Source organism: Ambystoma mexicanum, chromosome 1p (genome assembly GCF_040938575.1).
Source record: "Ambystoma mexicanum isolate Mex_15411 chromosome 1p, UKY_AmexF1_1, whole genome shotgun sequence".
In the NCBI taxonomy this organism is placed as follows: domain Eukaryota; kingdom Metazoa; phylum Chordata; class Amphibia; order Caudata; family Ambystomatidae; genus Ambystoma; species Ambystoma mexicanum.
The window spans coordinates 999,407,499-999,434,260 of NC_090921.1; the positions used below are offsets into that span (position 1 = coordinate 999,407,499).

Sequence of the window (26,762 nt, forward strand, 5' to 3'; positions counted from 1 at the left end):
GTCGGCCCATGACCTTACAGACATTCTTGACAAAGACCCACAAACTGAGAGTGCATTACCCTCTAATCCTGCCATTGCAGACCCAATTTCTACTCTGTGGCTGAGGCCTTGGTCCGCTCCAGCTGTGGATTTGGAGTTTATCAGAAAATACAAGCTAACAATGGGGATATGCCTTTCTAATCTTACAACTCAATGCCAGAAGGCCTAGAGGTGCAAGCCCCTATGGGGCACTTTGGACCAACCACCTCTTCCTCTAATTTGCAGACGGATTGGGAATCTAAAAAAACGGATGCCCTAGATAAAGATTTTCACCTGAGGCAGCATGGCCCTGAAGGCAGTGAACGCGTCATGTGCATTCTTGAAGTACTAACACAGGTTGTGGTGGCTTATAGTGGAAGCAGCAGAGCACATGCCAGCTTTTGAGGTGAAATATGGGTTTCTGCGGATAATTGAGGACAGCAAAGAGATGGCTTGCCAAGCACTGAAGTTGGGCCTGGATACTGCAGATTGCGTGGGCTGGGCAATGCAGTCATATACTGTGTTGAGAAGGACAGCCTACCTTCACTACTCAGGGAATGTCCAGGGTAAGCTATTGGACATCGCTTGTGACGGTGAGTACCTGTTCGGCCCGAAAGCCTATGAGTCCCTAGAACAATGTAAAGATTCAAAGTTAGCTGTAAAATCGCTCGGCCTAGCTGTGCAGCAACCTGTGAAGCAATCCTTTGGCTTCATCTCTAAAGGAAGAGGCTACAGCCATTTGGAAGGAGGACACATCTCCCTTAAGCCAGGCAAGGTCAGAGGCTATTCTCACATCCTGGATGGGGCAGAGGGGTCTCTAGGGGCCAGCAGCAGCTGCTCCGGCAGCACCCACTAAGCCACTTTGAGGTCTACCCACATATTTCCTCGGTTGGTGGGAGAATTTGCGAACACTTGCTTTGGTGGAATGAGATAATCTTGAACGCCTGGGCTTTGCCGTTTGTCGAATGGGGGTACTGTGTAACATTTTTAAGCAAACCGTCCGGTAGACCGCCCCTCCCCCCATGCCCCTCAGCAACAACTGGAACCAGAGCTCCAGGAAGAACTGAGAGCCCTGTTATTGAAGGGTGCAGTAGAAGAGGTGCCATCTGAGCAGAGAGAACATGGCTGGTACTCTTGCTACTTTTTGGTACCCAAGGAAGGAGAAGAACTCTGTCCCATCCTGGACCTCAGGGCCTTGAACAGGTTCCTTAGGAAAGACAAATTCAAGATGGTAACGTTGAAAGAAATTCTACAGGCTCTGCAACTTCAGGACTGGTTGGTGTTGCAGGATCTTCAGGACGCTTATTTCCCTGTGCCGATCCATCAGAAGCGCAGGCGTTTCCTGAGATTCGTTACCTGGGACACATTATCAATTGAAGGTGCTCCCTTTTGGGTTAACCTCCATGCCCAGGGTATTCCCCAAGCTGATGGCAGTGGTGGCGGCACACCTCAGGAGATCCGGTGTTCACGTAATCCCATACCTGGACGACTGGCTGATCTGAGGAAAGTCCCCAGGGAAGGTATTGACGGAGGAAGGAAGCCATGACAGTCTCCCAGTGGCTTCCTTCCTCCGTCTCTTAGGACTCATGGCTTCCTGAATTTTTCTGGTGCCAGAGGCCAGACTGCGTATGCCGTCCCTGCAATGGCTGTTGAGGGATCACAGGTCCCAGTACTTCGATGCCATGAAGGTGTCAGAGTCAGTGGCCAACAACCTATCTTGGTTGTCCAGCAGAGAGAACATGAGGACAGGGGATCCCATTTGCCCTCTGTGGCCACAGGCGCAGGTGGTCACAGATGTGTCATTGAAGAGTTGAAGCGCTCGCTGTGGTGATCTGTAGATGAGCAGCCTTTGGTCACCAATGGAATGCCGGCGGAATATCAACATGCTGGATTTGCAGACGATCAGGTTATCTCTGAGGGCCTTTGCGCTCTCCCTCAAGGGGAAGCATGTCCTTGTTCTGACAGACAACACAGTGGCCATGCACTACCTCAGCAAACAGGTGGGTGTTCAGTTTCTACGCCTATGCAAGGAGGCACTCTATGGTTCTGTTTGCTGGAAAACCAGATCTCTGCTTTAGCTGTCTATCTGTCAGGAATGGAGAACGGATTGGTGGAGGCTCTGACCAGGCACAGCACAGTCTCACACGAGTGGGAAGTGTGCCAGGAAGATCTCAAGGAGATCTTCCATCAGTGGGGTAGCCCGACAGGACTGTATGCCACAAGGTCCAACGCGAAGTGCAGACAGTTTTGCCAGAGGGAATTTCCAGCGAAAGCTGCACTATGGGACATATTCATGGTGGAGTGGGTCTTTGACCTCCACTATCCCTTTCCTCCGGTACTTGTCATCCTGTGGGTTCTGCAGAGGTTGAGAAAGTTTCAAACCACCATGATCGTGATCACTGTGGATTGGGCAAGGATAAAAAGGTACTCCAAACTCCTGCACTTGACCATCTGCCTACCTCTTGACCTCTTATCCCAGTCGGAAAGTCGGGTACTTCACCCAAACCTAGAATCCCTCAACCTACACGTATGGCTCTTGGGAGGATGGAATATGATGACTGGGGCCGCTCAGAAGAGGTGCTTGAGGTGCTAGTGGCTGTACGCAGACTATGTATGAGATCTCTGTAAGTGTGCATATGGAGAAGATTCGAGGCATGTTGAGGGACGACAGGATAGACCTTATTCTCTAACATGGGGTCTGGCATGGATTCACATGCTTGTGAATATTCCCCATTGTCAGGCTGGGAATCCTCAGTGTTCTGCCCTATGTGGACCGCCTCACGCTCCGGACTGCACACCGCTCTTCACAAGAAGAGAAGAAGAGACAGACACCGGAGCTGGGGTGCAACACAACTTTATTGTTATACAACTTAACTGGAACTGACGTTCCTTTCCTCTGCTTGCTCCTCCAATTCCCGTCGCCCTGCCCACATGGCATGAGGCGGTGACAACACCACACCCCCCTGTACTAAACATGAAGTCCTATCTTCAATTAATTTCCTCAATGAGCTTTTGGGGCTTCTTCCGATTTCTCTGAGGACGTAGGTCGGTTCTTTCTGATTGATTGGGAGACGTCCAGAGTGACATCTCGTTGTCGGAATCTTCTCTGTCCCCTTCATAGGGTGTGTCCCAAATGTGGCTTGCATCAGGTGAGAGGGTTTCTGCTACAGGTATGATCCCAGGCAATCGCCTGAAATGGGACGAGTTTCTCGTTGTGGATTTGAGGTCACTTTCAGCGGTGACGAGTGAACCTTTTGTCTTGACGATTTTGAGGGGTTCCTCATTAAATACGGCCATGTTCTTGCGACCTTATGGTTGCTTGACTACGACAATGTCCCCGGGTGCAAGATCACTTTCCTTTGCCCACCTTCTTGTGTAAGTGGTCCTTTTCATGTCTTCTTTCATGAGAGCATCTTTCCTTCGCATTTCTGGGTCGCCCTTGTATCTTTCTTCCTCTGATGCGAGATGTGGAAGTCTTGTTCTGATGGTTCTTCCAAACATCACTTCGAAGGGATTGTGTCCTCCGACGTATTCCTCATCTTAGATATCTCCTTCCAGCTCTGCTGGCCTCGGAAAATGTTTTCTCTCTAGAGGGCGCTGCGCGTCGACGTCCTCCGAGTCGATGTCCCTCGACAGCCGCCGTATCGACGTCGACGTCATCCTGCCTATAAAGGCCGCGCGCAGCGTCTGTTTTTCCGCGCTTACTCAGTGCCTCGGAATACCCGTTGCTCAGTTCTTAGTCAGATTAATCCTATTTACCTCGAGTCATTCGATCCGTACTCGATGGCTTACTCGTCGGAACCGACAACTCCTCGATCCGGCTTCAAAAAATGCCGAGATTGTGGGAAAAAGATGTCGTTGACTGACCCTCACAGAGTTTGTCTGTGGTGTTTGGGAGCTGAACACCATTGTTCGGAATGCGAGGACTGTATGTCCATGACAGCTAAGGCCCTGAAGGAGCGTAGGGGGAAGCTGGAGAAAGGTAAGACTTTTAAAGCTTCTTCGTCGACGAAGTCGAGACACTCGTCTCCTCGTCACCATTCGCGCTCCAGGTCTCGGAGTGGGTCCCATCACTCGAGATCGAAGCACTCGAAGAGGAGACGTCGAAGATCCCCTTCTCCGTCTTCCTCTTCCTCTATTTCGCCAAAAAGAATCCCTTGCCCCACGAAACATAGTTCCCGGGCTGAATGGGAGGAATTCCGCAAAAATATGATGAGCGTCTTCGAGAAAGTGGCCTTGACCCCCTCGAAGGCTGCCGAGAGCGATGCTCTGGTCGAAAGAACCGAAGGTCAAAAACGCCGCGAGTCGCAGTACCCGGCGAAGGAAACCTCTCGAGCGCGTCTCGAACCCTCGAGTAGGACTATGACCTCCAAACCTTCCTCGAAGGTTCCGTCGACGCCGTCGACGAGGGTTCCGTCGACGCCGAGGTCGGTGTCTTCGACGCCGTTGTCGAAGGGACCTTCGACACACGGGTCTGTCGACTCGACGCCAGCTTCGACACCGGCGTCGACGCCAAGAAAAGTCACGGTTACGACACACCCAGTGACTATCCCCAGGTCCTCGACGTCGATGGCTTCGAGATTGTCGAGTAGAATTCCAATTCTGTCAAGGTCTTCGAGGCCTCCGCCTTTGTTTTCGACGCCACGTTCGAAGCCTTCGACGTCGGCGTCGACGACATCGACGTTTTCGAGGCCGATAATGACAAGTTCGGCACCCTCTGCCTTGGAAATGGGATTTACTCCCTTTATGAGTTCAGAACAATTGAGAACTATGTCCTGAATTTTGGAAGAGGGTGAATTGTCTGAACAGGAAGACACATTTGAGTTGCAGGGACCTGTAACCCCAATTAGAGAGGAATTTTCCTCTGAAGAACGCAGGTTAAAGGATCTTCATGATTCCTTACATGAGGCAAGTGGGTTAGACACTTCCCCTGAGGTGGAGTTTGCTAGGCCAGACCCGGGGGAGCATGCTGAAACCCCCTATAGAGCCTTAATGGCCAGGATCACAGAGTTCATGGGATGGTCTGCACCTTCACAATCTTTCCAACAAGATGACCTCACGGATATTCTTGACAAAGGCCCACAGGAGGATCCTGTGGTGCCTTTTCATAAAGCTCTTCAGAGGAAGATCATGACAAACTGGGAAACCCCAGATGTCGTACCAGCAGTAAATAAAAAACTGTCTACAAAGTACAGGTTATCTTCTACAGACCCGGAGTTTTTGTCTAAACACCCATCCCCAGAAAGTCTGGTGGTACAGGCAGCATCCTCTACCGATGTCAAGACGGCTTATCCTACCGTCCCACAGGACAGGGACGATAAAAAATATGATGCTATGGCAAAGAAAGTCTTTTCAGCATGTAGCATGGCGTTAAAATCTGTTAATGCTACTTGAACCCTTGCTAGGTTCAGCCATACACTTTGGGAGTGTGCTTCTACAGCGGCTGACTGCATCCCGGAGGGAGAAGAAAGGGATGCGTTCCTGAATATTATACAGGACGGTAAAGACGCTATGTGCGAATCCCTCCAGACGGGCATTGATTCGGCTGACAGTATCTTCAGAGCAATGGCGGCAAGTACATCAACCAGGAGATTCGCTTGGTTGAGAAAGTCTGGTTTTGCCCCAGATGTGCAAGCCAGGCTCTTGAACATGCCATTCGATGGCTCTTCTTTGTTCGGGAAAAAGGCGGATGACAGTTTAGAGAGGACTTCCCTCACAGGACACCTGTAGGAGGCAGGTTGACTCAACATCTGGCGGTATGGCAGGCTATCACGTCAGATGCTTGGGCATTGGAAACAGTTGCCCAAGGTTACTGCCTGCCTTTCCTACGTATACCTCAGAGTCATCCACCGGGGATCAGCTCTCAGAAAGCTCCAGATCCGCTCCTCTTGCAGGAAATTTTGGACCTGCTAGAGAAAGGTGCCATAGAACCGGTACCTGTAGCGGAGAGGAACAAGGGCTGGTACTCCCCTTACTTTCTCATTCCAAAGAAAGACGGAGGACTGAGACCCATCTTGAAAAAACCTATCTTTCCCCATTTCTATGAGCGGTTTCCCTACCTCAACTAAAACTCTAAGGGTTAGGGTTTTCCATTTAAATCAATAGTCCACCATCTTGTGTCAAAAACCCTATATCTGTCCTCCTACACTTTAAACTAAACTAAACTAAAGATAAAGTAGACCTTCTTGGTCCAGAAGAATGACTCCCTTCTTCTAGTATCTTGATTTTACCGTTTTACATAACCAGGGAGAATTACCCCCTTCCCCTGGTCTTGGTAACCAGGAGAATGACTCCCTTTAACTTTGGCTTCACAGGTCAACAAAACCATGGGGAATTACTCCCTTCCCCAGACCTTTCTTTCCACTCTTTTTTGCAGTTCAACACTTTCATTCTCTCACTTTGAGGGTGCCAGACTTCCCTGTCTCTAGACTTGGACAGACTTGGTTCACTCCCCTGCCAAGTACTGCCACGAGGAAGATGACTTGTATCTCTCTTCTTTTGTGGGTGCGGGTCCTGTATGTGTATTGTGGTATTTCTCTGCTTTGTGTTCTCAATGGCTTCTTTACCTACAAGGTTTCCCTTCTTACCCCTGTAATGAGGGTGTGGGGTCTTTATCTGTTCCTTAGTCACCCACAACTCTGCTATAGCCCCACCAACTGGTACCTTTTAGGTTTTCTGCCGGTGTGTTCTGGTTGGTCTCAGGCTCTGATTCTCCTGTTTTCGTGCATCCTGCGCCTTCTTTCTCTCGTCGGCATACTGCAGTGGCTCCACAGCCTTGACTCCCTCACCGTCTGCGCATCTCCACTCCACTGTACATACTGACTTCCTCATGTGCCAGGGCTTCTGTTTCTCCCACTTCCAGTTCAGTCTCCACGTCGGAACGATCAAAACCTTCTGCTGATGTATCCTCTGCCTCTAATTTTCATCCTATTTCACTCCTATCTTAGCTTTCTAAAATTCTCAAACGCGTTGTTTACTCTCAGGTTTCCACCTTAGTTTCTCGTAATTCTATCCTGCTTTGTTTTCCATCTGGGTTGCGCCCTGGTTATTCCACAGAGACTGCTCTTCTCTCCGTCTTGGAGTTTCTTCATTCTGCACGTCACGCTAAGCAGTCTTCTCTTCTTCTTCTCTTGGATCTTTCTGCAGCTTTCGACACTGTTGATCACACACTCCTACTATCTGCTCTTTGCTCTTTTGGCTTTTCTGGCACTGCTTTAGCCTGGTTTGAGTCATATCTGTCCCAGAAGACTTTTTTAGTCTCCTGAGCGGGGGGTTTCTTCTAAAACGTGTTCACTTATCTATGGTATTCAAGGTTCGGTTCTTGGTCCTTTCATTTTTTCACTTTATATCTCCTCGCTGACTGGTGTTATTTTCTCCTTTGGTTTCTCGCACCACTTCTACGTCGATGACACGCAGCTCTTTCTTTCCTTTCCACACTTTACTGATGGCATCCTCCATAAACTTAGCGGCTGTCTCCTTGTCATTCAGTCTTGGGTGTCAGACCACTTTTTGGTATTCAATGCTGCAAAAACTGAGGTTATTTTCTTCCCTCCCACTACTATTTCCCCCTCTCCGTCCTCTCCATTCATATCATTTCCTCCTTCGCAGTTACCTATTTCTTCCGTAGCCCGTAATTTGGGTCTCTATCTTGATTCAGATCTTTCTTTCAGTCACCATATTTCCTTATCTGCCCGTTCCTGTCGATTTCATTTCTACAATATTCGAAAAGCCCGTCCTTTCATGACTTTTAAGGCCACTCAACTATTGGTGTCTGCTCTAATCTTCTTGCTGCTTTTCTACTGTTCTTCTGCACTCTTTCGACTTCCTTTATCTGTCTAGCTCTGCTGGAATTGGTATTTAATGCTTCTATTCGTGTTCTCTGTTTGCTTGCTCTTCGTGATTCTGTCTCATCTTCTTTGACTGATCTAGGATGGCTCTTTCCATCATCGTTTAAAATAAAATGTTCTTTGTCTAGTTTTTAAATCTCTCTATGGCCTTGCACCTCCTTATCTATTTTCTTTTATTTCATTCTACTCTCCCTCTCGCCCACTTCGTTCTGCTTCTCATCGTCGTCTTATAGTTCCTCGTCCCCCCCTGTGCTCAATGTTTTTTTTCGCTCTTTCTCTCTTTTGGCATCCTTTCACTGGAATTCTCTCCCATTTTCTCTTTGTTCCGTCACTGTTTATTTATCCTTTCGGGTCTCTCTGCGATCCTACCTCCTCTCAACTGGTTAATGAAGGCTACTGCAATCCCAGATATATGCTGTGTTTTAAATGCAAATTTCATTTTATTGTACCGTTTTTGTTCTTATGCCCAGCGCTTTGCTGTAAGGCGCTATATAAAACCAAATAAATACAAATACAAATCAAGAATGTCTCCACCTCCTCGCCAGAGTCCCGGTCACTCGCCTCTTCTGTCTTCCATGCTTAGCTGCCTACACACTTGCGGCTTCTCCAGGGATGGCTTGACCTCTTTGTCAGTCCTTTTTTCCTTTTTTTTGACAAATGGGGAAAAACCACTAGAATGTTTATTTTGGTTCTCACCATGGTTCCTCATTGTTCTGCACCTCCTCCTCGTCCCAGTACTTGTCAAGGGAGGCATTCTTACTAGTCCCTGCTCTTTCTCGCCTCAGTGGATGGTAAGCTTGTCACAATACAGACACACACGAGTATGAGATGTGGAGGTGAGGTTCATGAGATAGGAAGGTGTATAGGGTGTGGGTGGAGGGTTCTCCCAAGATGTTCTTCCCTGTCCTCATAGGGGCAATGCCTCCCCATGAGATCCTCCCACAAATACCACCCCGGGTAGCGGCCTCACCTCCCTGGTCTCATAGAAGGGTCCCCCCCTCGGTGAGAAGTGATAACATTTCAGGATCCATCACACTATCCTTTTATTTTACAAACGGGTGCCTTCAGACTGGATTTCAGGGGCAGTTCTCTCACACGCCCGCATTAGGATCGAACAGCCAATCATAGTCATTAGTAGAAAACTGAGAAAAAAAATTGTACTCCCATAGAGTGAGTGTTTCTCAAACCAATATAAACCCTGAAATATTATCTCACTGGGCGAAAATTCACTCCAGCCACCAACCATGCACCCCTTACATGGGTAGCCCATTTCAAGTATGCAAATCCCTGGGTAAAGCCCCGCGCATCTGGAACTCGCTCCCCACCCTCCTCAGTAATGAAACCTCCTTTCCCAAGTTCAAGAAACAACTAAAAACCTGGTTGTACAATAAATATTAGCAGCACCTACACTACATAGCCTGCCCGCTTGCCTAATGCCTGTCAATATTCCTGTGTTGGCTGAAACTGCTTGTAACTGAATTGCTTGTAACTGCTAATGATCACTTTGAATCCTGTAACCAATATGTTTGACTAAGATATATGTACGCCGTGATACCCAAGGGTTTGGGCGTGTAATCAGATGCAATCAACAAAATAAATAAATAAAATACACTTTCGCAGTAGTAATACATCACAAGGTGTGGGTACAAGTCAAGGTAGGCATCCTTAGCCACTATCCTGTGAATGTCCCTGAGTGGAACCTGAAAGAAGAGGGGAAATAGCCTCCCATGAGGCCAGGAAAGTGAGGCTGATAGCCAATACTGAGCAGGAGGATCTTGTGGGGAGGGATATCCCCTATGGCACTACGGATGACTATCAGAGCAGAATGTGGTGTCCAGCAACCCACCTGAACTTAGCCCACCTTCCGACAGCCCTAACATCAACCCCTACCCTGACATATCCAAATATTATTGTTACCCTACCATCTTGGAGAATGCTGGGACAAGGAAAGGTGTAGGTCCTATAAGGAAATAAACACGCATTTCCCTAGAAAGTACTGAGACTAAGACCATCCTAAACAACAGGAAGGAGTACAGACGTGAAAGTACTGCAACAAATAGAAAGCGCAAAGCAATGAAGAATGAGAACTTGAAGAAATTGAATGAGCGGACTAGACATTATGCACCCTTTGATTCAGGAACAACTATAAAGGTAGACGAAGGACTGAAGCAGTCGTCAGTCCTTCCTCGGAGGAGCTACGAGCAGGAAGCAGCTCCATCATATAGAGGAGAGACTGGGAGCTGCCAAATGGGAACAGTGAGAGGCGCATGCAGACCGACAGAGCAGCAACGGCAATGGACACAGTGAGGTGAATGTTACTCACCTGATCGTGGGGCCGCTCGAAAGGTCCAACGGTCTATCCCACAAAATGCTGAACCACCATAGAGACTGCAGCACCCAAACAGCAACCACACTGAGGCGAAGAAGACTGCGTTGCCAGAGAGTCATGTACTACTACCGGAGGCCCCACCAGAACCTCCGAGGTACAAAGGGTGTTGGGGAGATCCCCGGAAGCCAGCACAGAAGGGTCTGGGACCCAGTTGAAAAGCGGAACAATATGGGTCAAAGAAGCCAAGGGGTTTGGACCCACATAAGAACCGGAAAGGCCCAGGAAATGAAAGCCAAGGGTTCTGGGACCCACATAAGGATGGGAAGGCCCGGAAAAAGAAAGCCAAGTGGGGTTGGACCCAAATAAGAACTGAGAAGGCCCGGGAAGTATAAAAGCCAAGGGGTCTGGGACCCATGTAGGATTCGGGAAGGCCTGGGATGAGAAAGCCAAGAGGTCTGGGACCCACATAAGAACCGGGCAGGTTCGGGAAGAGAAACAAAATGAGCCAAGTTCATAGGGTTGTGGAACCTTTCAAGAGCCAGGGAGCCCTGGAATGCCAAAGCATCAGGGTCTGGGACCCGCATACAAACCAGGGAAGCCTGGGATCAGAAAGGAGGATACTAGACTGTAGCCCAGTGGGAGAGAATATGAATACCTCTTCTCAAATATAGAGCCCGACTAAACCAGACCGATGTAGAATGTATGCTCAGAGCTATGGCGACAAGGAGCATTGGAGGCATATGGCAACTAATAAACAAAACATCAACATCACAGGATGTGGTTCTGACAAACGCAGTGACAGAAGAAAACTGGGTGTTTTTCTATCAGAACCTATTTGGGTCAAGGGAAACAACTGAATACGATCTCACACCAGAAATAGTTGGAAATTGGACCATTCACTTTGATGAGACGGACTTGGAAGATTTAATAAAAAGAGGGAATGGAGCTACTGTTTCTGTGCCAGATGGTTTGACCTACAGATGCATTCAATCTGATCTCGCAGCCTGGATGCCGTTAATTTCAAGACTATTTGAGGATGTTCTGAGGAGGGGAGAGGTACCAGACACTTGGGAAAAAGCCAGTGTAGTGCCAATTTACAAGAAAGAAAATTGAAGGGATCCAAACAACTATCAACCAATTGCCTTGCTGGACGTTCTAGGTAAACTCTTTGCAGCCATGATAATGTAACATCTTCAATCACTGGCAATAAAGCCGAAAAGACGGGACCACAGACAATCAGGTTTCACCAAGGGAATAGGAACAGATCTAAATTTATTCTTGATCAATATCCTAAAACTGAAGGCAATTAAAATTTAGACCAAAAAATACCTGGCCTTTATTGACCTAAAAAAAAGCATCTGGCAGCGTTGAGAGGCACATTCGACGGGGAACATTGGAAAACTGGAACTGCCCTCTGCATCTATTTGGGGCAACTAAAGCACTCTATGTGAACACCAAAATTCAGATAAGATTGAACTCGGAGGGCCTGCTATCAAGAGAAATGTTCACATTGTTAGGGCTAAAGCAAGGATGCCCTCTAGCTCAAACAATATTTCATCTCTTCCTCTCAGGCATACAGTAAACTCTAAACAATGCTCGGGCATTCTCCCCCCCCCCCCCCCAAGAGTCAATGGATGCCGCTTGGCATGGTCGCGCTATGCCGACGATCTGGTGCTGATGGACCGGACACCGATCAGATTACAGAGAGAAGACTGGCCAGCCTTCAGGAGTATGTCCTTAAAAACAGACTACTAATCAACAAGCGAAAATCCAACATTATGATCTTGAGACAAATAAGGAGAAGACACAGGAACCCTTTCAAATTGACTCTGAACCAGATCGAGCTCCCTCTAGTGAACATGATGCTCTACCTGGGAGTCTCTATAAGCTCAAGTATTGAAGACAAGCCTAGACAACTTGAATTGAGGACACAAGCAAAACCTCCCGCAGCTCAGGCCATGACAATCAACAAAAAGTATGTATAGTTCACAATTCGTCTAGTCTTGGAATTCTACAAAATGCAAATCGTACTAATATTGACATATGGGGCGGAGGCACAGTTGTCACTTCCATGGAGAATTTGGTCAACACTAGAGGGTTTATTTTGGAGATGGGTCTTAAAGATACCAAGGAGAACCTCGCTTGCAGCTATAAGACACAAACTGGTCCTAATCTACATCCATGCAACAGTAGTATGGAAAACTTTGGCATTAGATGGGAAATGTGTCATGCCTGAAACCCCAGATCCGTACCTCTTACTAAAACACCATAACGTGACTGGAGACTTTCCATTATCTGGTTGGAAAAAAAAGTGCAAGGAAATTATGGCCCATATAGGCATTACGGAGCAGACCTTGATCACCAATCCGGTCCTAGAAAAGCGAAAGCTATGGCAGGAGGACTGGTTCCAGCAGAGCAAGCAAGACGTCAACACAAGCGGCATCAAAATGTAACGATCAAACCAAGAGCATACAACGATCCTCCGAAGTATCTAATAAAATATCCAAGCCTACAACAGCAAAATGTTTTCTTGAAATTCTGCCTGAACATCCTGTCTACGCAGGAATCCCTTAAAATATTTGCTTCTCCGGTAGACCTTACTTGCAGGTTTTGCAAAGAGAATGTACAACAGAAACCATGAAACTTATAGTTCTAAACTGTACAGGCCTCACACGCCAAAGAACGAATCACTTGAGTGCAACTATAATGGCAAAAGAGTTGTACACCATTGAGGACTGGTGGAGAACCATTTGCACGGGGCAATTTGAGATGAATCTGTCTTGTCACATTTCTTGAAAAGGGTCTTTCTAGTGAGTAAAATCGTGACTTTGGGAGCATGAGCAAAATAGTACGGAGTTAACAGCGGAAACTTAAATCCAATGTTTTGGAAAGCTTTATCATATTGTTTATCACTACACCCTTGGATCTAAATATGCTACTCTTCTTCTCTTCTTCTCCCGTTTCCTCTTCTATGCCACACTTGGTTTTCTTTTTTTAAGGAGTGACTGTCTTGGACAGATAAAGGTTTTGTATAAACCATATATCTTAATAAAAATTTAAAAAAATGCATCTTCTCAAATACCCCCTCCTTGGCAGGAGAGTGAACCAAACCGGGGAAAGCGGTGTGAGCAGCTGGATTGTGACTGTGCAGACCTACCAAGAGGTGGGAGTCATCCTCTGGGTCTGGAAGGAAATTAATTATGCCAGGGAAAGGGAGCCATTCCCTGCTGTTACATGTAAATTGTGGAAACAACCAAGACGAGGGAGTCATCCACTTGGTTAAGGACTATCATTAAAAAAGGTGGTTAAGCTAGGGGAAGGGAGTAATCCCCCCTGGCTGATTGAAACATTTGTTTTTGGACATTGAAAGAACTAATATTGGCCGTGGAACATTGAAACTCACCCAGAGCCAGGGAAGCCTAGCTCGGGACACCTTGAAAATACCTTTTTGACCTGGGGAAGGAAGTCATTCCCACTGATATTTGGGATCTTGGTTGCCAACAGGAGAAATTAGATAGTCTCCTGATTGTTGCTTTATAGAACTTTCTTTGAGCACCTCTGTTGAGACCTTTTATTGATACCAGCAGAACAGTGAAGCCTGCTGAAAGCCCCTTACACAGCATATTTAGTTTCAGAGTAAGGGTCAGAAATAGGTTTGGACACAGCGGTGGAAACCTTTTTCTTTTGACATCCTGACGGTTTTTCATTTTTTTTTTTTGTCCGAGGCAGGGAATCATCTCGTAGATTTAGGGAAAGGTAGGGGTTTTCCCCAACCCAATTTTCCTTTAATAAAAGTCTGTACCTCAAACAATGTACCACTGTGTCAGGCTTGTACTTCTGCACGCTCACATAGGTCTGTGAGAATGGCATGCTTTGAGGTAGATGGAAAGCTTGCTGTAATAATTGCCAGGTTGTAGGCCTTTAGGTTTCAACGTTTATGAATCGTTCAGTGAGATCTATATTTTGGCTAATCTATTACTAATTCTGTGTGAGATCTCAAAAAGCTGGGTCTAGGGCACATGCAGTGGAGCTTATGTGGTTTGCTGGCTTTAAAGGTAATTCTTTGTGATTGCCCAGGCGTGATCTCTGAAGAGCCTCCTCTGGCAGTTTTGTGCAGTGACAATTATAGAGCTCCATCCGTCTAAGGTGTGCGGATTGACAGCTCAAGAACACATCCTGTGCGAGCATGTGATAATTTCTCCCCTGCATTTCCCAGACCTCCAAGAGCAGGAGGAAACTGTTCATGTGTGAAATCTGCTGAGTTTAAACTCTTTTTGATAATCTGAAACACTTGTGTACGAGTGTGAGACAAATAAAATATCAATATCAATGCACTGCTTGTAATGTAGTCTTGTTTTTAATGCAATTGACATGTTTTCCAGCCCCAAAACACACATCGCTTTTCCTTTTAAATTATAGCTTATTCAATTTGAATTGAATATAAAATGCATATATATTTGGCCATATGATCAGCGGTCGAAGTGTATGGAAAAAAGTTGTGTTCCCTGCTGGCTTGCCTTAGTTCCCCACAAAACCCATCCCATGTGCAATCCAAACCCCTAAGCCCCCAAACATGCCTGCTGTTTAAGGGAATGTTCAGTGCATTGCACTGACGTGCAAGGTTCAACTTCTTCCTACACTTTTATTTGAAAACTAAGCCTTTCCATAATGGTTTCTTATTAAAATAAAAGTATAGGAACTGTAAAACCTAAAAGAAAGTAGAGGATCACTGCTTCCAATCACTCTTGACCACTGTATATAAGTAAGATGATACATGGATTTGAACACAGATAACATATGGGGCCGCTTATAAATCCTACATTGTATTAACCATATTTGTTTGTTTATTGTTAATTTGTAATGTGCCTATATGCAAGTGTTTTGAGGTGCAGCAAGGCATAAGGGGCGGGGATAGGAAGGAGGAAAGCAGCGATCCTAATAGGCCATGCGACATTCAGATTGTGCAACTGCAGTAGCGAGAGGTGCATGGGGGGAGGAGGTGGGGTAAGTGCAGGAGCTGGGTAGAAGGGCCCATGAGATGGACAGTGCCAGGGAGGCCAGGTGGACAGGGCCAGGCGAGAGAAGGGTAGGAAGGGGGGGGGGCTCTACTTTACTAAGTGCAAAGTAAAGGGGCTGGAGGGCTACAAGGGTGCAATCTGATCTGCTAAGTGTAAGCGGGAGGGCCTGTTGTGGCAAATGGAAGGATAAGGGTTGGGAGGGGCAGGGACATGGGAATAAGTGCAGAGGTAGACTCGGCAGGGGAGGGCCTGGCGCCCTGTAAGACTCTGAAGAAACCAGGCCACCAGTCTAAGGCATTTACCATAAATTATATTGAAATGCATGTGGAAAGCTCAACAGAGTGCCACCCTGGAATACAGGATGCAAGACAGAGTGGTAAAGTGGTTACTTGCTTTGGACGTGTTATCCTGCACATCTTAAAAATAAAGTTTCCATTGATGCTTTCTAGGTAGGCCACCTGCACGTAGGGTGTGCGAAAGACATCACAGTGACCCTGAAGTCTGATGTGCCCATCACTCTCTTTAAAAATCCAACCAAGTGCAGACTGGCCAGAATCTCCTTCCCTGTCCCTGCTGACCAGGTTCCTGATTGGGATGATCGATTGCGAACAGTTAAATGGGTGGATGCAGCGAGGAGCTCAACAACTCAGCTTCCAACTAAGAAAAAGGTAGGCTATGCAGCGTGGTGGGTAGTAGAAGAGTATGCAGATTTTGGATGGCTTTACTTGTACAATGATGTCAAATCTTTGTTATTCAAATGCATATAAAAGGTTCTGTTCGCTGTTTATGAAGAAACAAAAACAGAGCAATACATTCAAGTTTCCAAGAAGGTGGTTGGGCCAGGCGCACCTATGCATGCCATGCAGTGCTTTCTATGAAATAGTTCCAAGTTGGGCACATGACATGGCTCATCTGTTTCCAGTAGCTCCAACAATTCCCCAAAACCTTGAGGGATTTGATATTTATTGATTTTTATTATATAACGGCTATAGAAGTGTCAACGAAAGGGCAGCTCTTGCCAGACATGTCTTTTGTGGAAGCAGAGAACCCCTTCCCCACCTCTGTCTGTCTGATTTTATTTAGTACATGTCAGGCCCTTTCCTGTGAACATCTCACCCAAAGAAATTCTGTCACTATTAGATAAGTCTGTTCTTCATCAAACCTTTGACGCCTCCTTAATCTCAGCACTACTGTTTTCTTTCTGCCAATTTAAGCGGTGTTATATTCGTTGCTTTGGAAAATGTGCGCTGCTGTGTTTTGGAATCCTGTTATTAAAGCAATTTTCTTCTAAATGCATCTATTCACCAGCAATGGTTCTTTAATCAATTCACATGCTGTTTATATATTCCCTGTTGTCAGGCTGGGAATCCTTGGTAACATTTAAACAGTTTTCATTCGAATTTGGAAAACAGCAGTTTGCTTAATCGTTTTGGATCATCTTACCCATTAGCCAATAGGCAGTGTCACCCTTGGCTCTACCTCTGGACGCATCTTCAGATTCTTTACTGCACATTCAACTGTTGGGAATCCTCGAATAGTTCTCTAACTTATTTGATGTTTTTTCTGAACACACTCAACGATTTTCTAATTCTTTGACATTACTTGAAAGCCGATGCTTCAAATTCTCTTTTCCGGGTGTTTTGAATTATCCTGCATGTTTGGTGCTTCCCTACAAGGCTCATCTGCCCTGCACCCACAGGGTTGAGGACTGTGAAGAGTGATTCCCTACCCCACCATGACAGATTTAAAGGCTAAGAAAATCCTTTTCAAGGCATGTTCCACCTGCCAGTTGAAAGACTAGTAACTGGAAGCATGAAGAATCCCTATATTGCCTGTATCCAGAGCACATCATTAATTTGGGTTCAATCTGGCACTTGTTTTCAAATAGAATGCTCAAGGTCCCACACAGAATGTTAATGGCTTGGCTGGATGAGGGGACGGTTGCCTCTGGTTGGGCTTCTGTTAGAACTCATGCTTCACTCTGCCACAGTAGACCCCAAAAACATACTTCCTCTTGTAAGAGGTGGAGATCACACCAGGAGGCTTCCCTTGGGAGGGCCTGTCTGCGAGTACTAACACTCGACCACATGCTGTCCCCTAAACCTAATTCTCCTACTCGACAGAGGCAACCATTGTTCACAATGGCACCTTATGTCCCTCCTGCTATTCTAGTCCTTCCCACATACAACCGGAAGACATTTCGGAATGAGTCATGGATACTGATTTTGAGGGCCCAGAAGGAGATTTTACAGACGATGGGGCGAAAGTCCTCTCATTTATGCCTCCAATTTAGACAAATCCTGCCATGCGTGCATCCGCTATGCCATAGCAGATGTCTGCTTCAAGCCACCCACTATCTCTCAATGGATATTTTGTCCACATTGCAGACACTGGTTTCCGAATTGCAGTCCAGCGTACCAGTCATCCTGACCATTCCTACTTCCCAGTATCTACCTCCTGCTCTGCCTAGGCACAGCAGCTGCATCACTTCAATGGCTTCTCCTCGTCCAACAGCACTCTCGGGAAGGAATCTGAGGACAATGCTTCTCAGCATGGGGCTACCCACTCACACCACCACAACGGATGGGTTTGACAACCTGGTTCCAACGGATGGTGAACCGGATGATCCTCCTATTAGGGATTCCCTTCCTGATGAGATCGGGACATGTAATACCATAATGTCCAGAGCCACCAAGATGTTGGACTTGCTTCCCACTGAACAAAGGAAAGAAGGTTTCCTACATAAGTGCAGGGAGCAGGCTAAAAAAGAAAAGTCTTATCCATTCCAGTACTGGCCGACATCTGGGAGGATTGTCTCTTGGCCATGAAGAACCAGTTTATGGCTCCTCCTAACAAGTACAGGTGCAGAAATAAGGGCACCTGACAGCGCCCCCAAATGCCTGCATACCCAACCAAGCCCAGATTCTGTGATTTCGGCAGCAGCTAGTAAATGCTCTGCCAGTTCCTCTCCTTAGTGTGCTGTAGCTCTGGACAAAATAAAATTCAACAACTGGACACTTTTGGGAAGAGCATTGTCGACTGCAGCCACCACTATAAAGACTGCACACTCCCTGCCTATCCTTTCCGGTTATGAATTAGAGTAGTGGTATAAGATGGGGCCCATCCGAGACTTCTTGTCGGACGACAAAGACAAAGCCTTCAAACTCTTCATGAAGGGAGAGACTGCATCAGATCACACCATATCTGTAGCGGTTGATATTGCAGACACTGTTTTCCACCAAATGGGGAATGGCGTAATTCTGCACCGCCCAGAGATGGCTCAAGGCGACTAACGTTCGTCCGGATGTTCAAGCGAAGATTGTTGACATGCCTTTGGATGGCGAGGAGCTATTTGAAAAAGGGTAGACGATATCCTCCAGGCCATCAAGACTGGCACATTTTCTGCTCTTTGGATACCTTGCAACAGCAACGACAAACCTTTCATTCTGGAATATCCAGATTTTTCCAGGACATTCCAACACTACAGGCTATCCTATCAATCACAATCGTATTGTGCCAGCACTAATGCATCTAAAGATAATTTCAGAGAAAAGTCTCAGCCCTAAAGGGGCAACCTGCGATGCCGTGGCTCCTCCCAGTCAAGGGTCCTACCCAGTAAACGGGCCTGACCAGGACACAGACCGCCCTTCCACTTCCATACTTCGGTGGGAGGGAGTTTCACCCTTTTCATCAACCAGTGGCACAACATCACCATGGACAAATGGATGCTCTCCTTACATCGACGCATACTGGAATTCCTGCAACAATCACCTGACGTTCCTCCCTCCACACGGGAGTAGAAACATCTTTCAATGCTATGACGCAAAGTCCATGCCCTCCTTCCCAAAGTAATAATAGCGCGCGTCTTTCGTGCCCAGTGGTGTCAAGGCATTTACTCAAGGTACTTCCTCATAAGGAAAACATTCGGAGGTGGGAAAACCAGGGATGTCATTTCACCAAAATGCCAGGGGTAGCGGAAGTGACATCACATGACCCTTGACCCCTGATGACATTACAGGAAGTGATGTCATTTGACCCCCACCCCAAAGTGATATCACGGGAAGCGATGGAACACAACCTTTCACCCGTTGACAAAACAGGAAGTGGCATCACATAGCATTGTACACTACAAAAAATCTGGTTACGATATCACTATAATGTGATGTACATTTCATTCAAGAATGGATCCCCATATGTATAGTTAAGATCAGTGTTTATAGGCCCATATTACCAAATTGCTGTGAATGCAAGGACGTCCATGGCCAAATGATAATGATGTGTTATTATATAGCACTTACGCTTAAGCGCTTTATATAGAAAAAATATACACCCTATATCACCAAACCTGTGTTGGTACTCATTTATCGACCTCAGAAGGATGAAAGGCTGAGTTGAAGCGTTTAAGAGCAGACTAAATCAGGGACTCGACCCCTGAAGTGTGCCTGAAATAAACCTTTAATGAGTCTAGCAATTATTGTATAGAATTCCTGAAAGACACATTATTTGGGATTCCTATTCTTTCTTATTTAGGGTCAGTGCTGAAAGTGTTAAACTTGTGGCACTCCTGTTCTTATTTTTCTTATTTTTTTTAAGGGGCCTGATCAAGAAAGCCAGCCACTCCAGAAGTAAAGAGCCACATGGTGCTGGCCACAGCCCAGGAGCTTGCATTACCAAAAAAAAGAGTTGCGACCTCTGGCGACCCCTAAATGTCATCCCTAGGGAAAACAACATTGAACCATTGTCTCCTAAACAAGTTCATTTGAACCCAGACTTTCATGATGGCCACACTGCAACACATCTGCAGTCATCTGCAACAAGGGATTGCTTGCCATCACTGAATTTGGAGGATGTGAACTTTCACATCCCTATTCATTGCCGCCACCGAAAATTCCTGAGATTTCCCGTGGTGGGACTGAACCATCAGTTCAAGGCCCCTCCTTGAGCCACACATCACCAAGGCTGTCATCAAATGCCTAGCTCCTGCAGAAGTTCACCTCCATCATTCGGGGGGTCCATGTACACCCATATCTTCATGGTTGGTTGGTCGGGCCCCGTCCCTTTCTCAAGCCTTGAACACAAAGGCAACAATGAGGTGTTTATTCTCGCTGGGATGATTCTTCATTAATTATAGCAAATTTTGCATGGCTCCTTCACAGCAAATGCTGTTTCTGGGAGCAGAACTGAACACCATGTCTAGTCCGTCGGCCGACAGGGTCCAGTCCATTCTTGCTAAAACCCTCCTGCTCTCATGGAAGAAGTTGGTGCCATTACACAGCCTGTAGTCCTTCATGGTGATAATGTCCTCCTGCATCCCCTAATACAGCACTGACTGTTTTCAATGAGTCCTTTTCACCAATTCCTAGCGGTCCGTTGGAAAATCACGAAGAACCCTTTCAGATATTCATTAAAAAGTATAACAAGGGCGTGTTGGAGGTGCGAGCAAATCTTAAAATTGCAGGCAGGTTAGCTATAAATGACGAATGTGCAACACCTCAATGGGCCAATAACAATAGGTATGGCAGGATGTCTTGAATCTGAAAGCTGAAGGGATCTACATTATTGGCAGTATACCAAGTCTTGAAATGCTTCCACTTGCATGGCACTTTCCATGGCAAAACACTGCAGAAGGTGCACAAGCCTTGGCACGAATATCTCTGATGTGCTGAGGCTTGGGGACATGTTCACATTCCAGGGAAGCAGGAGCAAGGCGATCAGATTGAGGGAGGCAGGGTATTGGAATAGAACTTCTCCCTGGAGAGAATATTGAGGACTGGAGGCAGCCGAATCGAAGGTGCCAATAAAAGACTGAGGAGTTCCAAAAACGGAAATGATGTCTGGTGAATGTGACGACAAAATGTTCGTCACGCAACCATTCCACAACGCCTTGTGTTGGTGGTCACACCAACCTCACCCCGGGGTGCTCTTCTTTAACCGCTAGTTCATCAAATCACAGTCACGACTGGTACATCCTTTGAAGGGTGGGGAGCCCCACTCCGGTTACTATCACAGCAGAGGCGTTTGGTCACAGAATGAACAATTGTTACACATCAATGCCCTAGAATTGGGAGTAGTGCACTGGGCCCTGAATTCCTTTTGCCTCCATCACCAGGGGAGGTTTGTTCAGGTGTTCACGGACAAAAGGACAACCATACTTTATATACTGTAAGGCTGTGGAAGAAGGAGACCAGCACACAGGTGGCATGTTTTTTGGGTAAGTATGTTTAAAGTAAAGAGGAAACCCTTTCTTTCCCTAACTCTAAGAGGGATTTCCCTGCCTCGATTAAAACACTAAGGAAGATCAGAATGTCCAGAAATAAATAGCCCACTGTCCAGTGTCAAAATCCTACTTCTATCCCTTACACAAACAAAAGTGGTTTACTGTTGTCTTGATCGAGGATTACTCCCTTCCTCTGGACACGTACAGTTCTATGTAATTGGCAGTTCAACGAAGTTGTAGAGGAGCAGCTGAATGCCTGTGCAGGAAGTCCCACCCCCTACCTCCTGTATGTTGGAAGCCTGTGATTGTGCCATGCTTGACACCAGCAGTTGTTACCATACCCCAGCGAATATTCGAAAGAAGGTATCCTCTGAGAAAACCCTATCAAATGCATTCCCAAAGAGATGACAATCTGAGGGAGGAATTCCCCAAAGGAGAGCGAAAGAGGAGCTAGTGACGTTACGAAAGACGAGCATTATACCCTGATAATACTGACTGAAGAGAATGCATGGACCTTATAGAAACTGATGATGAGGTTAAGGAACGAGTAAACTTTCATATTCGAAAAGAAGATTGCATGTGTGTGACGCACTGCAGAAAATGCAAGCCATTCAATAACTGTACAGATGCTGTAACGCAAGTAGATTAAGTAATCTCAGAAGCTGGCTATATGTAGTGAATAGACTGCAGGCGGAGCCGCCATTGTATAGAAACTGGACATCGGTGTCATGAATTTAGTAAGCCTGGGCCCATGGAGAGGAAAGGCTGAGAACAGTGCTGCAGCAAGAATAAAGCTTAGATCGTGGGGGGTGCTGTTGAGCTGCTGGCAAGATGGCCGCCTGTACGAGGAGCTCCAGCCTTGTACAAATCTGTTACTGTTATAAATCCGGATGTGCTGGATTGCAATTGTATTGAAACAGCCTGTGCTACTTAAAGTAATTGCGCACTTGTGGGCGAAATCCTGAGAAAAATCGGACTGTGCCTTTGTCGCTGCCACCTTCATTGTGTGACGCCCAGGAACTGCTGTTGCGCTTTGTCATGGGGACAGCCCATCATCAACTTCCTTCTATGGCAAGCCCTGCCAGGCGGTGCATCGGCCCGTCTGATCTGTTGGTCACCTCGGCTCCCGACCTTGATGGGCCTGCCTCACCTGACCCAGCACTGGACTGACTAGCTGCAGTGTTAAATCCTGCACTGTGCGCAGCGCTGATTGAGGGGCCACGTGGTCCAACTCTTCTGCTTGGCTGCCATGTTGCCTGGGTTGAATGGTAGTCTGGCGGTGGCTCACGACTGCACCTGCTCCCCGTGGGCTGATGTCACCCTATGTCTGCATTTGGAGCTGAGGCAGGTGAACCTGGCCCTGCGTGTTGCCACTAGGGCTGTGAGCGCAGAGCACCCTGTCTGAGACCTGCTGCTGTAGGGTTGGAGGCCCAGGCTCTGGCCTGTTTCATCGTTGGGGGTGTGCTGAGATTTCGGGAAAAGCCTCCCCCTGCAGCACTGCTCCCTCATGGGACCAGGAGGTCCTGAGGACTGGTGCACTCTACCCCATACCCACTACCGTGGAGCTGGGATTCCAGGGCTGCGCTGTCGGCGCGGTGGTGGGCTGAGGACCCTGCTGTTGGCTGGTGGTGTGGTGCCACGTGTGGGGTCCCCTGTGCTGTTGCCTCTCTAGAGGGGCAAGCTCCCCCAGTTGATTCGCCACTGATTTGGATTGGTCCCGCATCCCGCGGGGAGCATTGCTGCTGGAGGGCTGAGCCTGGCTGTCCCATCGCTCAGTGCAACGTGTTGGGCCCTTCACTTGTGTGCTGTGGACTGCTACCTGTCTCTGTGAGTACCCATCCCCACGTACATAATGACATTTGTGTGAGAGGCAGCTGTGCCCGCTCTGTGGTGGCACATCCAGGGTTGCTGAGGCCTGGTGTTTCGCCACCTACCTTCACCCCATCCTGGAAACCGTGCTCGAGTTAGACTGCCAGCTCCCATACCCAGCACTGCATCCCAAGCTGCGGCACTGTTGTGGGTGGCTTGTGCTGCACTGAGACATCCCTGGCGCCGGGGCGCATTAGAGTTCCGACCGCTATGGGTGATGATATCCTTCCATCTGTGGGGCAATCACATCCAGCCCCTGCCCACATCTGCACCACTACGGCGCCCTACACTGCGCATGACATGTAGGATCAACCGATCCTTGTCACTACTGGCTGGTCCCCTTGGGCCTGTGCTTTGGCAGAGGCACCCCTATGTGGGAGGTGCAACCCTGCCACCTGGGAGCTTGTCCGACCTGACAGACCAAATACCAGGGCTGTCTTCTTCCCAGGGTGGCCTGAACATACTACAAAGGCACTTTGTCAGGATAACTTAGAGGGGGAGAGGCCGTACTGCACTCCGGGGTCTGTTGTGGCTGGCCGCCCAGTAATGAGAGAATACTGCACTAGTGGCCACCATGACAAAAGAAGGGACCAATGGATACGTTCACCAATACTCCCGCCACACCCTCTGATTCTGCAGCTGTGACACTTGGAAACGAGAGCTCTTCGACGTCCCAGGTATCCAGGGACAACCACTTGCTCATTGCCATGCAGAATGGCGTCCTAGTTGTAAGCGTAAAGCTCAATGACATTGTTTCAACCATCGGCTCCCTGAAGTCCAAACTCGGAAAAGAGGGGGCCCGGATCAGAGAAGTGGAAGTTGTGAGTAAGGAAAACTGAGGACAAGCCGGTGAAGCACGACCGCAACATTGCTCATCTCCAGCGTGAGTTCAGCAAAGTGTGTGATAAATGCGATGATTTATAATCTAGGTCACGCCGTAATAACATTCGGATCGTTGGAATCCCGGAGGCCTCCTGCAAAGGCCCAATGGAGCAATTCGTTGAAAGCCTCTTGAATACGCTGTTTGATCCCACTCGATTCGTGCAGCACTTTTTGGTTGAAAGAGCGCACTGGGTATCGGCCCCGGTCCCTAAGCCAGGAACACCCCTCGCACCACGCTGGCTAAATTACTGAACTACCGGGACAGGGACCTCATCCTCCGCATGGCAAGGGAGAAGGGGGCTTACCGCTTTGAATCCACCGATATACACATTTACCCTGGCTTCGCCACCAACGTGCTGTCTAAGCGCAAATCGTTTGATCCAGTCAAGAAGCTGCTACGTACCCGATCGGTCCAGTATGCCCTATTATACCCGGCTAAGCAACGCATACAGCACACGGGGAGGGTACAGTTCTTTGAAGACCTGGATGAGGCCACAGCATACATTGAGTCCAACATTACGATTCCACTGCCGAAGCGCGATCGAGCGGGCGGGCTTGGGCCTCCCGTGGATAACGGATCGCCCAACATGGTGAATGATTGACCTCCCTTGTGTGACTGGGCCACAACCCGATCTTATGTGTAGGCACATGCAACTCCTGCTGCGAGGCTGGCGACGTACGGGCTGCCGTCCGACGAGCATTGCAAGCGGCACACACTGCACCCCAAGAAGTTTCTAAAATGTTATGCCTTGCAAGAGTTTTCATCGTCAAGTTTGGGGAGATGATGTGGGTGGGGGTGGGGGGGGGGTACTGTTGTAACACTGTGTTTTTGTTGGCTGTTTACGCCCATGGTTCACAGTTAAATTGCTTGAGTTTGAAAACAGTGCGAATCACCCTCTGGCCATGGAATACGACAATACCCTTAAAATCCCTCGACCACAGTCGGGCTACTATTCAGCACATTCTGCATATGCCTGGCACTAATATAACGTTTTTGTCCTGGAACATACGCGGCCTCAACCACCCTATTAAGGCACGCAAGATATTCTCTTATATCAACAGGCATGCCCCTAAGGTGGTCATGCTACAGGAGACACATGCCCAGGGCCCCATTAACGACTCATTCGCCCCATGGGGCCCGCACCGATGCTACACCAACAATTTGTCAAAGTCCCGCAGAGTGCTCACGCTAATACACTGCTCTGTGCCATTTCAGGACACTAAGCGCAAAGTTGACCCACAGGGCAGATGCGTTATCCTCTGGGACGTTTTGGCGGGGGTGCCCAAAACTCTTATAAACGGGGAGCTCTCTGCAGCGGCCCGGATGCTACTGGGTGTCATGGGGCACTTGGGACTAACGGATGCATGGCGGGCACGAAACCAAATAACACGGGAACACACGTTCTACTCTACAGTCCACGACGCACATTCAAGAATAGACTTCTGACTGGTCACTACTTCACTCATGGCAGTCGTGGTCGACTCCGGAACTCTCCCTTGGACGATCTCCGATCTCTCACCCATCCTTCTGACCATTGGATGGAATACACAAGCCATCCCTCGGCTCCTATGGCGAATGCCTGGAAGACCCAGCCTTGCTTGAGGGCTTGCACAATGACTCGACCAAATTCTTCCTCAGAAATGAAGGGACTGTACAACATCACTGCATAGTATGGGAGACATACAAAGTGTGGATCAAAGGGGAAATAATTTTCACAGCATCTGGGGCACTGAGAACCACTAGGCGGGAACTGAACGAGGTTGAAACTGGAAGATGAATATGCCACTACGCGTGATCGTGCCCTACTGGGCTGCATTAAAGGGAATTTAATTAAATTCCGGGAGTTGGCCCACAGGGAAGCCCAATTACTCTACTTTCCAGCACGGGCTAGGCGGTACAGTGAATCCGACAGACCAGGGCATCTACTGGCGAATGCTCCCAAAACCGAGACCAGGACCCATCATATCACAGGGATTCTTGGTGCTACTGGCACCACCCTGAACACTCCGAAGAGGTGAACTCAGAATTTGCTAGGTTTAACAAGTCACTATACACTAACTCAGATAGCTGTACAGCATCAGAACTTGAATGGTACCTGTGCGAGATACCGCTCCTGGCAATTCAGATAATGCCCGAGAAGGCCTAAACATACCCTTGACTACTGATGAGATAATTGAGGCCATCAAGTTGCTCCCCTCTGGCAAGGCACCATGCCCTGACTACCTGGGGATCGAACTCTATAAAGAAATGTGCTCCACCTTGGCCCCCCAACTGCTATGAGTGTGGGAAGAGGCACTGAGTACTGGTAGACTACTCCTGTCAATGTCGGAAGCTGTGATCACAGTCCTCCTGAAACCCAACAGGCCGGCCTCAGATATGAGCTCGTACAGACCACTGTCCCTGATAAATTCGGACACAAAAATCTTTGCCAAATTATTAGCAACCTGACTCCTTCCACATATGGCTGAACTGGTGCACCCTGACCAATCGGGATTCATTCCTGGGGGGACGACAACCTTTAATTTATGTAGGCTTAATTTCACAGCTTAATCCAAAGGCGCAGGCGGTGGCGGTCTCCTTG

At 47.8% G+C, this 26,762-nt stretch overlaps 1 protein-coding gene across 1 annotated transcript in view; it reads left to right on the forward strand.

The window, feature by feature from the left end:
• Window positions 1-26,762, forward strand: part of HYDIN (HYDIN axonemal central pair apparatus protein) — a 3,273,799-nt gene that overhangs the window by 2,688,791 nt on the left and 558,246 nt on the right. Inside the window, exon 66 of the mRNA XM_069654775.1 lies at window positions 15,662-15,880. Within this exon, the coding sequence (XP_069510876.1) occupies window positions 15,662-15,880 (219 nt within the window). The remainder of the gene's footprint in view (window positions 1-15,661; window positions 15,881-26,762) is intronic.